Source organism: Scyliorhinus torazame, chromosome 10 (assembly GCF_047496885.1).
Source record: "Scyliorhinus torazame isolate Kashiwa2021f chromosome 10, sScyTor2.1, whole genome shotgun sequence".
Classification (NCBI taxonomy): Eukaryota; Metazoa; Chordata; class Chondrichthyes; order Carcharhiniformes; family Scyliorhinidae; genus Scyliorhinus; species Scyliorhinus torazame.
The window spans coordinates 91,990,843-92,004,854 of record NC_092716.1 but is presented as its reverse complement, the minus strand read 5'-3'; the positions used below and the strand labels follow the sequence as shown (position 1 = coordinate 92,004,854).

Below are 14,012 nucleotides of genomic sequence, written 5' to 3'. Positions count from 1 at the left end.
ACTACGCTTAGGAGGAACTTCTTCACCCAAAGAGTTGTGAATCTATGGAATTCCTTGCCCAGTGAAGCAGTTGAGGCTCCTTCATTAAATGTTTTCAAGATAAAGGTAGATAGTTTTTTGAAGAATAAAGGGATTAAGGGTTATGGTGTTCCGGCGGGAAAGTGGAGCTGAGTCCACAAAAGATCAGCCATGATCTCATTGAATGGTGGAGCAGGCTCAAAGGGCCAGATGGCCTACTCCTGCTCCTAGTTCTTATGTTCTTATGTTACCATTGGTCAGAGGACCATAGGATGAGGAACTCAAGCCACCGCCCCCCCCCCCCCCCCCCCCCCCCCCCCCCCCCCGCCCCACCAAGTGTGATTGCCACAAGGTAGAGAATGAAACCAGGTTGCCGCAACGCAAGGACTGCAATTATCCATCAGTTCCACAGGGTGTCAACGGAAACATCCACCGGAGGATCACTGAGTAAGGCAGAACCAGCAGTCAGGACCACTGGGTAAGAACTGTCAGACAACACAACCTGTAGGTGAGAGGGCCAGACAATGTGCTAAACTATCATTGATTAGACCTTTCAATATGTGGAATGCTGTATTTACACAAGAAATACATCCACGGATCTTTTTCTTTGAAAACTTATTGTTTTCAGTGTTTGACCTCATAGCTGGTGCAGAGAAACACTCAAAATAGAAAGGCAACTGCAAAATGATTTCCGTAAACGGGATGGCATTTATGCTGGATGTTCAGAAATAATGGAGGATTTTGGACTGAACCTTTCCATAAACATATTTGTACAAGAGAAATTGATTACGCTGCCACTCTTCCTCTGTCGAGGCTCTTGCGGTGTGTCGCCCCCAGCTGTGATGATTTACAGTTCTGAAAGGTTATTGCTTTCATCAAAATACAAAGCAAGAAGTAAAAGTAGAATTCACAGTTCTGGCCGTGGGGAGTGTAGTTTATCAGTGGCTGGCTTAGATATATATTTGTGCATATAGTGAGAAACTATACAATGACAAAGGGGCTACCATATTATATGCAAAGCAATGTCGGCTCCATAAAAATAAATGATGGAGGAATCAGAGATATTTCTGAGGCAAAAACATTCCAAGTCCATACAACTGATTGAGTTCCTCTTGCTGTGTATTTGCATCACGTAGTCTCAGGGTGGTTATAGTAAATTCAGCTGACTGTTGCTCGCATGCAGTGAGCTCTCCTTTGAATCAGACATTGTGATTCCATCAGACCGTTTTTCTTTTTCCTCAGTTACTCTGCTGTGACCGTTATCCACTTCAGCCAACTAAAATAGGAAGAAAATAACAGGCCATTCAATTTGGATGGTCATTTAGAAATGAGAATCTTTGTCCAGTCTTTATTCCACCATTGGTGGACGTGCCTTTAGTCATTCAGGCTCCAAGCTCTGGAATTCCCTCCCTAAACCTCTTTGCCTCCAAATCTTTCTCTCTCCTCCTTTAAGATGTTCCCCAAAAGTTACCTCTTTGACCAAAACCTGTCCTTATTTCCCCCTTTTTTGGGCTTGTTGTCAAATTCTGACAGACTAAGCTCCTGTGAAGTACTTCGGGGGTTTTACCGCATTATCATTGTTATACAGAAATAAAGGTGTCAGCCAGTTAAGACTCAGATAAGGAGAAATTTCTTCACTAAAAGGGTCCTGAATCTTTGGAATTCTTTACCGTGGGGAACAGTGGATGCTCGATTCTTGAATGCAACCACAAGATCGTACGGCACAGGCGAAGTAGACCATTCAGCCCATCAAGCCTGCTCTGTCATTCAATAAGATCATGTCTGATTTTTTTTTGAAAAAGAGAGCATTGTAAATTTAAAATGGGTTGAGAGATCTTTGGATTACTCAGGGAATTAAGGGATTATGGGGGTAGTGTTGGAAGGTGAAGTTGAGGTGGAGGATGTTAGCACTGAGGACGTCACGGTGCTACAGTGGTTAGCACCTCTGCCTCACAGCACAAGGGACTTGGGTTCGATTTCAGCCTTGGACAACTGCCTGTGCGAAGTTTGTACATTCTCCCTGTGTCTGCGTGGATTTCCTCCAGGTGCTCTGGTTTCTTCCCACAGTCCAAAGATGTGCAGGTTAGGCAGGTTGGCCAGGCTAAATTTCCCTTTAGTGTCCAAAGCTTAGGCAGGATTACAGGGATAGGGTGGGCGAGTGGGTCTAGGTTAGGGTGCAGACTCAATGGGCCTCCTTCTGCATTGCAGGGATTCTATGATCGTAGTGAATGGCAGAGCAGACTCAAATGGTCAATTTTAGGTTCTATTTGTTATACTTTCAAATACAGGTTGTTGTTGAATTACGAGAAACCTGTTCAGCCAATAAGAGTTGTAGTTGTCTCAGGGAGACACGTACATCCACCTGCCGAGTGTAGAGTACTACCCGATCAGTGATCAGACTCTAATAACTGGTAGCAGGACCAGCTGAATCTGATTTGCTCCTGGATTTCTCATGATTCATTGTGGTAGTATGCATTAGGGGTCATGTGGGACTGTGAAGCCATGATGTCATTGGCTGACAGATCCCGGGTCCTGGTTGGACGTTGACCTCTAGCTCCGCCCTGAAGGCGGAGTATAAGTACCTGGAGTCCTCCCCCGCAGGCAGTCTACTACTGAACTGTGGGGGAAACAGTCACGCTTAATAAAGCCTCATCGACTTCACTCTATTCGTCTCTCGGAGTCTTTGTGCGCTACAATTTATTAAGCGTGACTAAAGGACTATGGAGCTCAGGATCATCCCGGAATGCCTGAGGATCAGCCCCCACGCAGTGAACGCGGCAGCAGCTTTCAAGCACTGGCAGACTTGTTTTGAGGCCTACCTCAGAACGGCCACCGGCCGGGTCACAGAAGACCAAAAACTACAGGTCCTGCACTCGAGGTTAAGCACGGAGATTTTCTCTCTCATCGAAGACGCAGAGGATTTCCAGACGGCGTTCGCAGCACTAAAAAGTCTCTATGTCCGCCCAGTAAACCAGATCTACGCTCGCTATCAACTCGCAACGAGACGGCAAAGTCCCGGAGAATCGATAGATGAATTCTACGCCGCGCTACTAATTTTGGGACGAGCCTGCAGCTGCCCGTCGGTGAACGCAAATGAACACACGGACATGTTAATGCGCGATGCTTTTGTGGCAGGTATGAACTCCTCCCAAATCCGCCAAAGACTTCTAGAAAAAGAGTCGCTAGGACTCTTAGAGGCACGGGCCCTAGCAGCCTCCCTAGACGTGGCCACGCGAAATACCCGCACCTACGGCCCCGACCGCGCGGCAGCCCATTGGGCTCCGTACGTACCCGTCGCGACAAACCCCCCCCCCCCCCGGACACCCCGTAGGCTTGCGCGGTCCAAACGCCAAGTCGCACCGGGGGCGCCCACTGCTATTTCTGCGGCCAGGCGAAACACCCCCGGCAGCGCTGCCCGGCCCGCGCAGCGATCTGCAAGAGCTGTGGGAAAAAGGGCCATTTCGCGGCTGTGTGCCGGTCCCGCGAGGTCGCCACTGTCCCGGGAGAACAGGGAGCCCTGCTCGCCGTTTATGCTCCCCAGCGCCCCATGTACGACCCACAGGCGCAGCCACTCTGGGTCCCGACCACCGCAGTCCCGGGAGAACAGGGAGCCCTGCACGCCGCTTACGCTCCCCAACCACCCCCCCGCGCCCCATGTATGACCCGCTGGCGCTACCACTTTGGGTCCCGACCACCGCTCTCCCCAGAGAAGAGGGAGTTCTGCGCGTCTCTAACGCCCCCCAAAACCCCCCCTGCGCCCCACGTCTGACCCGCCGGCGCTACCAATTTGGGTCCCGACCACTGCTGTCCCCAGAGATGAGGGAGCCCCGCGCGTTCCTAACGCTCCCCAACCACCCCAGCGCCCCATCTGCGACCCGCAGACGCCGCCATTTTGGGTCCCGGCCACCACGAGGGGAGGAAGGGCGCCGCCATCTTGGACCACCCCAGACCTGTACAACGCATGGGGGCGGCCATTTTGTCCACCCCCGCCGCCATCTTGTGACCCCCCCAGCCATGTGCGATGCATGGGGGCAGCCATTTTGTTCACCCCCGACGCCATCTTGGACGGCAACAACGGACCCCAGTATCGACGGCTCCACGGGGTTCGAAGAAGACGCTCAACTACTACAACCACGTCTCGCTTCAATGACGCTGGACCAAGCTCGGCCCCGGACACTCCAGACGACGACGACAACGGTGCTGATAAACGGGCACGAGACACCATGCCTAGTCGACTTCGGGAGCACGGAGAGCTTTATCCACCCCGACACGGTAAGACGCTGTTCTTTGACCACCCATCCCAGCTCACAAAAGATTTCCCTAGCTGCAGGATCCCACTCCGTACAGATCAAAGGCTTCTGCATAGTTACCCTAACGGTGCAAGGGAGGGAGTTCAAAAACTACAGGCTCTACGTCCTTCCCCAACTCTGCGCCCCCACATTACTGGGATTAGACTTCCAGTGCAATCTACAGAGCCTAACCTCCAAATTCGGCGGCCCAATACCCCCACTCACTATCTGCGGCCTCGCAACCCTCAAGGTGCAACCCCCGTCCTTGTTTGCAAACCTCACCCCGGATTGCAAACCCGTCGCCACTAGGAGCAGACGGTACAGCGCCCAGGACCGGACCTTCATTCGGTCCGAAGTCCAGCGGCTACTAAAGGAAGGCATAATCCAGGCCAGCAATAGTCCCTGGAGAGCACAGGTGGTAGTAGTAAAGACAGGGGAGAAGCAAAGGATGGTCATAGACTATAGCCAGACCATCAACAGGTACACACAACTAGACGCGTACCCTCTCCCCCGCATATCCGACATGGTCAATCGGATTGCCCAATATAAAGTCTTCTCCACCGTGGACCTCAAGTCCGCCTACCATCAGCTCCCCATCCGCCCAAGTGACCGCAAGTACACAGCCTTCGAGGCAGACGGGCGATTATACCATTTCCTAAGGGTCCCATTTGGCGTCACAAACGGGGTCTCGGTCTTCCAACGAGAGATGGACCGAATGGTTGATCAACACGGGTTGCGAGCCACGTTCCCGTATCTCGACAATGTAACCATCTGCGGCCACGATCAGCAGGACCACGACGCCAACCTCCAAAAATTCCTCCAGACCGAGGACAAGTGCGTTTTCAGCACAAACCGGCTAGCCATCCTGAGCTACGTAGTGCGCAATGGGATTATAGGCCCCGACCCTGAACGTATGCGCGCTCTCATGGAATTTCCCCTCCCGCACTGCTCAAAAGCCCTGAAACGCTGCCTGGGGTTCTTTTCATACTACGCCCAGTGCGTCCCCCAGTACGCAGACAAGGCCCGCCCCCTAATACAGACCACGACCTTCCCTCTGTCGACAGAGGCTTGCCAGGCCTTCAGCCGCATCAAAGCGGATATCGCAAAGGCCACGATGCGCGCCATCGACGAGTCCCTCCCCTTCCAGGTCGAGAGCGACACCTCCGACGTAGCTCTAGCGGCCACCCTTAACCAAGCGGGCAGACCCGTGGCCTTTTTCTCCCGAACCCTCCACGCTTCAGAAATCCGCCACTCCTCAGTGGAAAAGGAAGCCCAAGCCATAGTGGAAGCTGTGCGACATTGGAGGCATTACCTGGCCGGCAGGAGATTCACTCTCCTCACGGACCAATGGTCGGTAGCCTTCATGTTCGATAATGCACAGCGGGGCAAAATCAAAAACGACAAGATCTTAAGGTGGAGGATCGAGCTCTCCACCTTCAACTACGAGATCTTGTATCGTCCCGGAAAGCTGAATGAGCCGTCCGATGCCCTATCCCGCGGCACATGTCCCAACGCACAAATTAACCGCCTCCAAACCCTCCACGAGGACCTCTGCCACCCGGGGGTCACTCGGTTTTACCACTTTATCAAGTCCCGCAACCTCCCATACTCCTTAGAGGAGGTCCGTACAGTGACAAGGAACTGCCACATCTGCGCAGAGTGCAAACCGCATTTTTTCAGGCCGGATGGTGCGCACCTGATTAAGGCTTCCCGCCCCTTTGAACGCCTTAGTCTGGATTTCAAAGGACCCCTCCCCTCCACCGACCGCAACATACACTTCCTTAATGTGGTGGACGAGTACTCCCGCTTCCCATTCGCCATCCCCTGTTCTGACATGACCACGGCCACAGTCATTAAAGCCCTGAACACCATACTCACACTGTTCGGTTGCCCCGCATACGTCCACAGCGACAGGGGGTCCTCCTTCATGAGTGACGAGCTGCGCCAGTTCCAGCTCAGCAACGGGATAGCCTCGAGCAGGACGACCAGCTACAACCCCCGGGGGAACGGGCAAGTAGAGAGGGAGAACGGCACGGTCTGGAAGACCGTCCTACTGGCCCTATGGTCCAGGGATCTCCCAGTTTCACGGTGGCAGGAGGTCCTTCCGGACGCCCTCCACTCCATCCGGTCACTACTGTGTACTAGCACTAGCCAAACGCCTCATGAGCGCCTCCTTGTCTTCCCCAGGAAGTCCTCCTCTGGAACGTCGCTGCCGACCTGGCTGGCGGCCCCAGGACCCATCTTGCTCCGAAAGCATGTGTGGGCGCACAAGTCGGACCCGTTGGTCGAAAGGGTTCACCTCCTTCACGCGAACCCGCAGTCCGCTTACGTGGAGTACCCCGACGGCCGACAGGACACGGTCTCTCTGCGAGATCTGGCGCCCGCCGGCAACACACACCCCCCCCCTTCCTGCCACCGCCACACCCCGCGACCGCCCCCTTCCCAGGAGGATCAGTCCTCCTCCCAGGCCCGACCAGGAATGAAGCCCAAGCTGAAACCGTAAGGCTCCCGGAGACGACAACACCGGAACAAGCACCACCACCACCACCGGGGCCGAGGCGATCGACACGGACGACCAGACCGCCCGACCGACTCGTGGCGTCGATCTAACATTACAATATGTGGACTTTTAACGAGAACATTTTGTCTTTTCCTGACGATTACTGTAAATAGTTTGAGAAAAAAAAACCTTGTACATACTGTAATAACATGCGAAAGTTTTCCTCCCAGGACCAGCCTTGTAAACCCTTACCACCATGCGAAGCATCACCCCGCCGGGTTCATTTTTAACAAAGGGTGAATGTGGTAGTATGCATTAGGGGTCATGTGGGACTGTGAAGCCATGATGTCATTGGCTGACAGATCCCGGGTCCTGGTTGGACGTTGACCTCTAGCTCCGCCCTGAAGGCGGAGTATGAGTACCTGGAGTCCTCCCCCGCAGGCAGTCTACTACTGAACTGCGGGGGAAACAGTCACGCTTAATAAAGCCTCATCGACTTCACTCTATTCGTCTCTCGGAGTCTTTGTGCGCTACATTCATATGTTCCCATTAAATTATATCGCATGCAGAACTCAGACACAGACCATTGAGCCTTGCAGGTGTTTATGCTCCACCTGAGCCTCCTCTCACCCAGTTGATCGAACTGTATCAGCATGTGCTTCTAATTTTAGGACCCCCACCCCCCAACCCCAAGCCCCCTGAGCACCTTCTCCATGAAAGTCCCTCTATCAATACAAGTTTTTGAAAGGAACACTTTGGTTCTTTTCTGCTTGAAAGTTAATTCATACTTTACCTTATGCTTGAGGGCCTGAAGGGACTGATATTCGACTCGGTCAATCCTCAGCTTCACCCACTGTGGAATGTCAGGGATACTGAATGCTAAAATTATCTTTATAGCCAGCAAGGCATGCTGAAACATATAAACAATGGAACAGAGTAAGCCTAAGAACTAAAGAACTCACTAGCCGGTGGCATGTTATTATGGTGAGAAAATACCTTGGGCTTATTTACTGTACTGGACACCAATCGCTCATAATGGATTGGGGAAGTCTGTTGTCGGTTCATTTATTAAGACTAGAAACATGGAGAGCAGTTCTACAGAGGTATAAATTTTGAAGACATCAGGGCCGGGATTCTCCCCTACCCAGCGGGGCGGGGGAATCCGGCGTAATGGAGTGGCGGGAACCACTCCGGCGTCGGGCCGCCCCAAAGGTGCGGAATTCCGCACCTTTAGGGGCCAAGCCCTCACCTTGAGGGGCTAGGCCTGCGCCGGAGTGATTTCCACCCCGCCGGCTGGCGGGAAAGGCCTTTGGCGCCACGCCAGCTGGCACCGAAAGGACTTCGCAGGGCGACGCATGCGCGGGAGCATCAGCGGCCGCTCACGGCAACCCGTGCATGCGCAGTGGAGGGGGTCTCTTCTGCCGCCGCCATAGTGAAGACCATGGTGAAGGCGGAAGAAAAAGAGTGCCCCCACGGCACAGGCCCGCCTGCCGATCGGTGGGCCCCGATCGCGGGCCAGGCCACAGTGGGGGCACCCCCGGGGACAGATCGCCCCGCGCCCCCCGCCCCCCACCCCGCGGACCCCGGAGCCCACCCGTGCCGTCTGCTCCCGCCGGTAAGGTAGGTGGTTCAATCCACGCCTGCTGGCGAGGGTTGACAGCGGTGGGACTTTGGCCCATCGCGGGCCGGAGAATCGCCGGGGGGAGCCCGCCGACCGGCCCCATTCCCGTCCCCGCTGATTCTCTGGTAGCGGAGAATTCGGGACACGGCGAGATTCACGCCAGCTCCTGGCGATTCTCTGACCCGGCGGGGGGTCGGAGAATCGCGCCCCAGAGCTGTGTGTTTATTTGGGCTAAACAAATAAACCTAAATCAAAAAATTGAGGGATAAATTAAAAGGCAGCCCCTTAAAAGGAGGCTGCATCAAAGTAAACATAATCTCAAAAAAAAACTTAAAACATCCAAACAATATGTGATTAAAGGGGTCGGGTAAGCACATCAGTCCCCGCAGTGCACACTGGGCATGGAAGGCGTTGATCGTGCTGGCACTTATTCTCCAGGCACAGGCGGCATTGAACTGCTGGGGAACAGGGGAAGAAAGTCAGAATAGACAACACCCGTGACCGCCCGCCGTCTGCTCTATTCAAAGCAAAAGTGAAACTGGTTCACATGACATTTCCCGTCAGGTGATGCTATGCTGATGTCCTTTAAAGACATATTACAACCAGATTGCTTGGGGAAAGAACAATAAATTGTTTAAATGGTTGGAAATACCAGAATTAAAGCTAAGTACACAAGCAGGTCAGTTGGCATTTGACAGGAGGACTGCCTTTTATCAGGAACATTAACCTGTCTACTCTCATGTTAAACACTGATGGTCCTGCCGTGTTTTTCAAGCTATTTCGGTTTTCACTTCTCCATTAATGAAACAGTTTATTGAGTGAGGAACGGGCAACCTTTATGCTCATTAAAGTTGCTGAACTGCAAAAACAGCGACAGTGATGGGGCATTGTTGTCCGAATCATGTGAGTCAGATAGCCAGAATGTGCTCCTTCATGAGATAACTGAGTATATTTGCCACGCTCCTGGTCCATTCTGAGGGTATGTGTTTGACTTCAGATACAGGAGAGTCAGAACTCTTTTCAATTATATGGATTTTTATTATTTACATAATGGCAGATTCCTGTTCAGGATGCAGGCTTATATAATGACAGATACAGCAGTTTTCTTTCAGCGCTGTAGATGGGAGGAAAGTTCATGGGAGGAAATAGGATAACCAAGGATGCTGGGGAGCGGATACTGGAGAAAAGGGGTGGGAATACTGTCATTTATCTTCAATGATCCAAGTTTCAATCCACCCCAAATGACAGGGAAAAACATTCCTCTTTGTCCTGATGTATGGGTTCTATGTGCAAAAAGCCAGAGCAGTCTCCACCCCACTCATTATAAGAACAAACACATAGTGAAAATTGCTTAAGATTTGGCATTTAGAATCACTATCAACATCCTGGGGGGTTACCACTGACCAGAAACTGAACTGAAGCAGCCATATAAATACTGTGGCTACGAGAGCAGGTCAGAGGCTGGGAATTGTGCCATGAGTAACTCACTGCCTGACTCCCCAAAGCCTGTTCACCATTGAGAAGACACAAGTCAGGAATGTTATGGAATGCTCTCCACTTGCCTGGATGAGTGCAGCTCCAATAGCACTCAAGAAAATTAACACTATCCAGAACAAAGAAGCCCACTTGATTGGCACCCTATTCACCACCTCAAACATTCACAATCTCCACCATCGAAGACCAGTGGCAACAGTGTCTACCATCTACAAGATGCACTGCAGCAACTCATCAAGACCCCTTTCAATCCCATGACCGCGACCACCGAATAGGTCAAGTGCAGTAGATGCATGGTCACACGCCATACTAACGTGGAGCTATATCATTCTTCCTTCAATGTGGATAGGTAAAAATCCTGGAACCCCTTCCCTAACAGCACTGTGGGTGTACCTACAACCCATGGACTGCAGCGGTTCAAGAAGCCAGCTTATGGGCATTAAGGGATGTGAAAGATATGCTGGCCTAGTCAGCAATGCCCACATCCCATGAATGAATACAAGTGCTGAAAGTAAATTGGCTGCCTAACTTGGAGTGATTTTAGGTGTATGTGACATATAAAATAGAGGCTGCCAGAAAGGCACCTTGTTCGGGGCAGTGTATGGGAAGTTTTACTCTGTGCTTTGTTGTGCTAGGATTGCATGGAGCATGCCTGATCTTTAGCTAGGAGTGTCCAACATGGACGAGCATTCCATTAGCTGATCCCTCACCTTGACATAGACTATAGGAAAAGGAGGATGAATGGAGAGGACAATGGGATAACAATACAGATTAGCAGGATAGGAACTGATGTGGGAGATAGGCATCATAACACAGTTCCTTAACATTGTGACAGACAAACAATTCCCAAACATTGGACTCAATCTTAGACCCCATTGTACGCGAGGGGAAGCCATCCTCACAACCTCTTATATTATGTCCATGTTTCTTGGTGGTTCAGTTCAGCCTGTTTCTTCTAACAGTGCTGGCAGTCTGAACAGCCACAATGGAAGACAAGGAGAAGACTATATAATGTTCCTCAGCCATGTCTGTGTGTTTGCCATCACTTGATCTCATTGCTGATATAGATTGAAGGGTGGATCCCTATTACCTGGTAGCACACTGAGAAGAGGAATGTAGTCTTTGGGAGCTCATTCACACCACACAAGTGCCAGGCAATGACCACCTCTAATAAGAGAGAATCAAGCCATCGCCCCATGACATCCAATGGCATTACCATCTCGGAATCCCTCACTATCAACATCCCGGGGTTTACCATTCGGCAGAATCTGAACTGGGATAGCCATATTAATACTGGGGCTAAAAAGAGCAGGTTTGGAATCCTGTGGCGATTAATTCACCTCCTGGCTCCCCAAAGCCTGTCCACCATCTACAAAGCACAAGTCAGGGTACAATGGAATACTCCCCTCGTGCATGCAGCTCCAACAACACTCAGGAAGCTCAACACCATCCAGGATAGAGCAGCCCGCTGGATTGCTCCCCCTTCCACGAACATTCAAACCCTCCACCACCAATGAACAGTGGCAGCCTTGTGTACCATCCACTAGATGCACTGCACAAACTCACCAGTGTTCCTGAGGCGGCACCTTCCAAACCCATAACCACTACCATCTAGAAGGACAAGAGCAGCAGATAAATGGGAACACCACCACCTGGAAGCTTCCCTCAAAGTCATTTTGACTTGGAAATATATCACTGTTCCTTCACTGTCGCTGGGTCAAAATCCTGGAACTCCCTCCTTAATAGCACTGTGTGTACCTACGCCTCATGGACTGCAGTGGTTCAAGAAGATAGCTCACTACCACCTTCTCAAGGGCAATTAGGGATGGGCAACAAATGCTGGCCTAGCCAGCGAAGCCCACATCCCGTAAAAATGACTAAAAATCTTACTTGCTGGATCAGAGAAAGACGGAATCCTTAGCTTCAACTTTGCCAATATCGCTGGATGTTTGTAGTTCAAGGTTCCAATAAAATTCCCAAGTGCGACCCTAAAAGTGGGTGAACATGTGTTCTTTTCACATTTTGTTAATGTTGAGGGCATAAAGGTGAACATTCCAATCCGAGTGTCGATCTTCGAGGAATTTGAAAATCTGGCTTGCATTCTGTTGCCAAGATTGTTTTGCACATGTGGCAAAGTTGGGTCTTCGACTTTTGAATTTAACATCTGGAGGGTGGAGACGAGTAGCCACCCATTATAGCAACTGTCTGGTTTTTGTTCTGTTTGTTGCAATGAAAGACAATTCAGATGTGTTTTATAAAAGGGACTGATGATCTGCCCTGAATACTGCAAAGCTGGTGAAGACAAAAATCTCCCCAAGTGCTGTCTGTATTGTGACATCTAGTGTTCTCTCCACTGTAACAGACACATGCCAAGTGAAAGGAATATATAAAGGGTGGATGGATACAGGTCCAGTTTAGCTCAGCTGGCTAGACAGTTGGTTTGTGATGCAGAGCAAGGCCAGCAGCGTGGGTTCAATTCTTGTATCGACTGAGGTTATTCATGAAGGCCCCACCTTCTCAACCTTGCCCCTTGCCTGATGTGTGGTGACCCTCAGTTTAAATCACCAACAGTCAGCTCTCCTCCTCAAAGAGGAAAGCAACCTATGGTCATCTGGGACTATGTTTACTTTGCAGGTCCCATCACACTCGAGCTGTGCTTATCCTGGACAGCTTCCTAGATTGAGAAAATGGGGCTGACTACTTAACATTCCCATAGGTATTAATTAATTTATAATGTATGAACTGTGCTGAATATTTCAGGCTGTTCCAGCAGGTATTTGCACCCTGTTAAATTGCCCTGACTTAGGCAGACCACTTCCCTTCACTTCCAGTGTGTCATGGGAGTGTATCTTTAAGAAATGGGTGTTTGTCAAATAGCTGCAGTGATGTCATTGTGTGGGTGGAGCTGGAATGTGATTCTGTCTTTTACTTTCGTTTTGAGCTGGAAGCTGCTGTGTGTCTTAGTTTAGTTTTCAGTTGAAAGCTGTATTCCGACTACAAGGATGTTGGAGTCTCTCTCTCTGTATGTTAAAAAGGTGTTCAGATCACTTGATAATTGAAAGCAAGTGATACCTGCTTTCTGTAGAGATTTCAAACCTGCTGGCCGGGATTCTCCAGTATCCGGCGATGGGCCGTACCGGCGCCAAAGAGTGGCGTGAACCACTCCGCCACAGTGTAGGCATTTAATATAAATAGTTCATATAATTTCTCTACCGTTTATAATTTTTCTGCCTTTTTTGTCTCACATCTGTAAAATATTTTTTGAAAGGTTTTGTGTTGTAACCTAGACGAGACCAACAGAGTCAGGCCGATTAGTTTCCCCCTGAGTCTCGTGGAGTACGAGCTTCCCCCCTGAAGGGCAGAGCTCCTCTCATCAGTGGGAGAGCAAATCAGAATATAAAAACCCAGCCTGGGATGGGCTGGGCGTGGGTATTTCCTTCTGGGACCAGTATACATAGAGTCTTCGTTCTACTGTGAATAAATCTTTCGTTCCTTACACTTCCTGTATGGCCGCTTCGATGAACTCAACATTTTGATGGCATCAGCCACTGTATTTAATGGGAAATTCATGTTGACACCAATGAACACACTATAAGCAATAGGGACTGTGCATACCCTTTGAATGTCAATTGGAAAACTAACGGGTAAACAAGAAAGACATTTTGTAAAATAAATTCCAATATGTAACTCCATTTCATGCAAAACCATTGCATACCTCCCCTTGCCACAGCTGATGTGGTGCTGTGTATGTATCGAGTGAGATTTGTCATGTATCTTGCAAGATAGAGTGAGCACTAAGAACATTCTCTTACCTCCACTCCAACTGTCCAGATCAACACATTCTTAGAGGTTATATTATTTTCTGCACAATACTCTTCTACTTGAGGTGAAATGCTAATTAGAAAGCAGTTGGTGATGACTGACAGGAATCCTATCATCTCAAACGCAGTCTGTGGAGTAAGAGCATTGTTAAATACTCATTGTTAAAAGAACTTTGACTCAAATTTTTGATATGCCAGCCATATATTATAGAGCGAGTACCTGCTCACTCATATTGAAAAGCAAATAAGAACATTTTGGAAAACAAAGA

At 50.2% G+C, this 14,012-nt stretch overlaps 1 protein-coding gene across 4 annotated transcripts in view; it reads right to left on the bottom strand.

Annotated features, from left to right (window-relative positions):
- Nucleotides 1-360: 360 nt before the first annotated feature.
- ano10b (anoctamin 10b) overlaps nucleotides 361-14,012 on the bottom strand; it is a 72,797-nt gene continuing 59,145 nt past the window's right edge. For all 4 annotated transcript variants that reach the window (XM_072518429.1, XM_072518432.1, XM_072518431.1 and 1 more), the window contains 3 exons: nucleotides 13,735-13,872; nucleotides 7,601-7,717; nucleotides 361-1,294 (listed from right to left, as the gene is read on the bottom strand). In XM_072518429.1, the coding sequence (XP_072374530.1) occupies nucleotides 1,166-1,294; nucleotides 7,601-7,717; nucleotides 13,735-13,872 (384 nt within the window). In that variant the 3' untranslated portion in view covers nucleotides 361-1,165. The remainder of the gene's footprint in view (nucleotides 1,295-7,600; nucleotides 7,718-13,734; nucleotides 13,873-14,012) is intronic.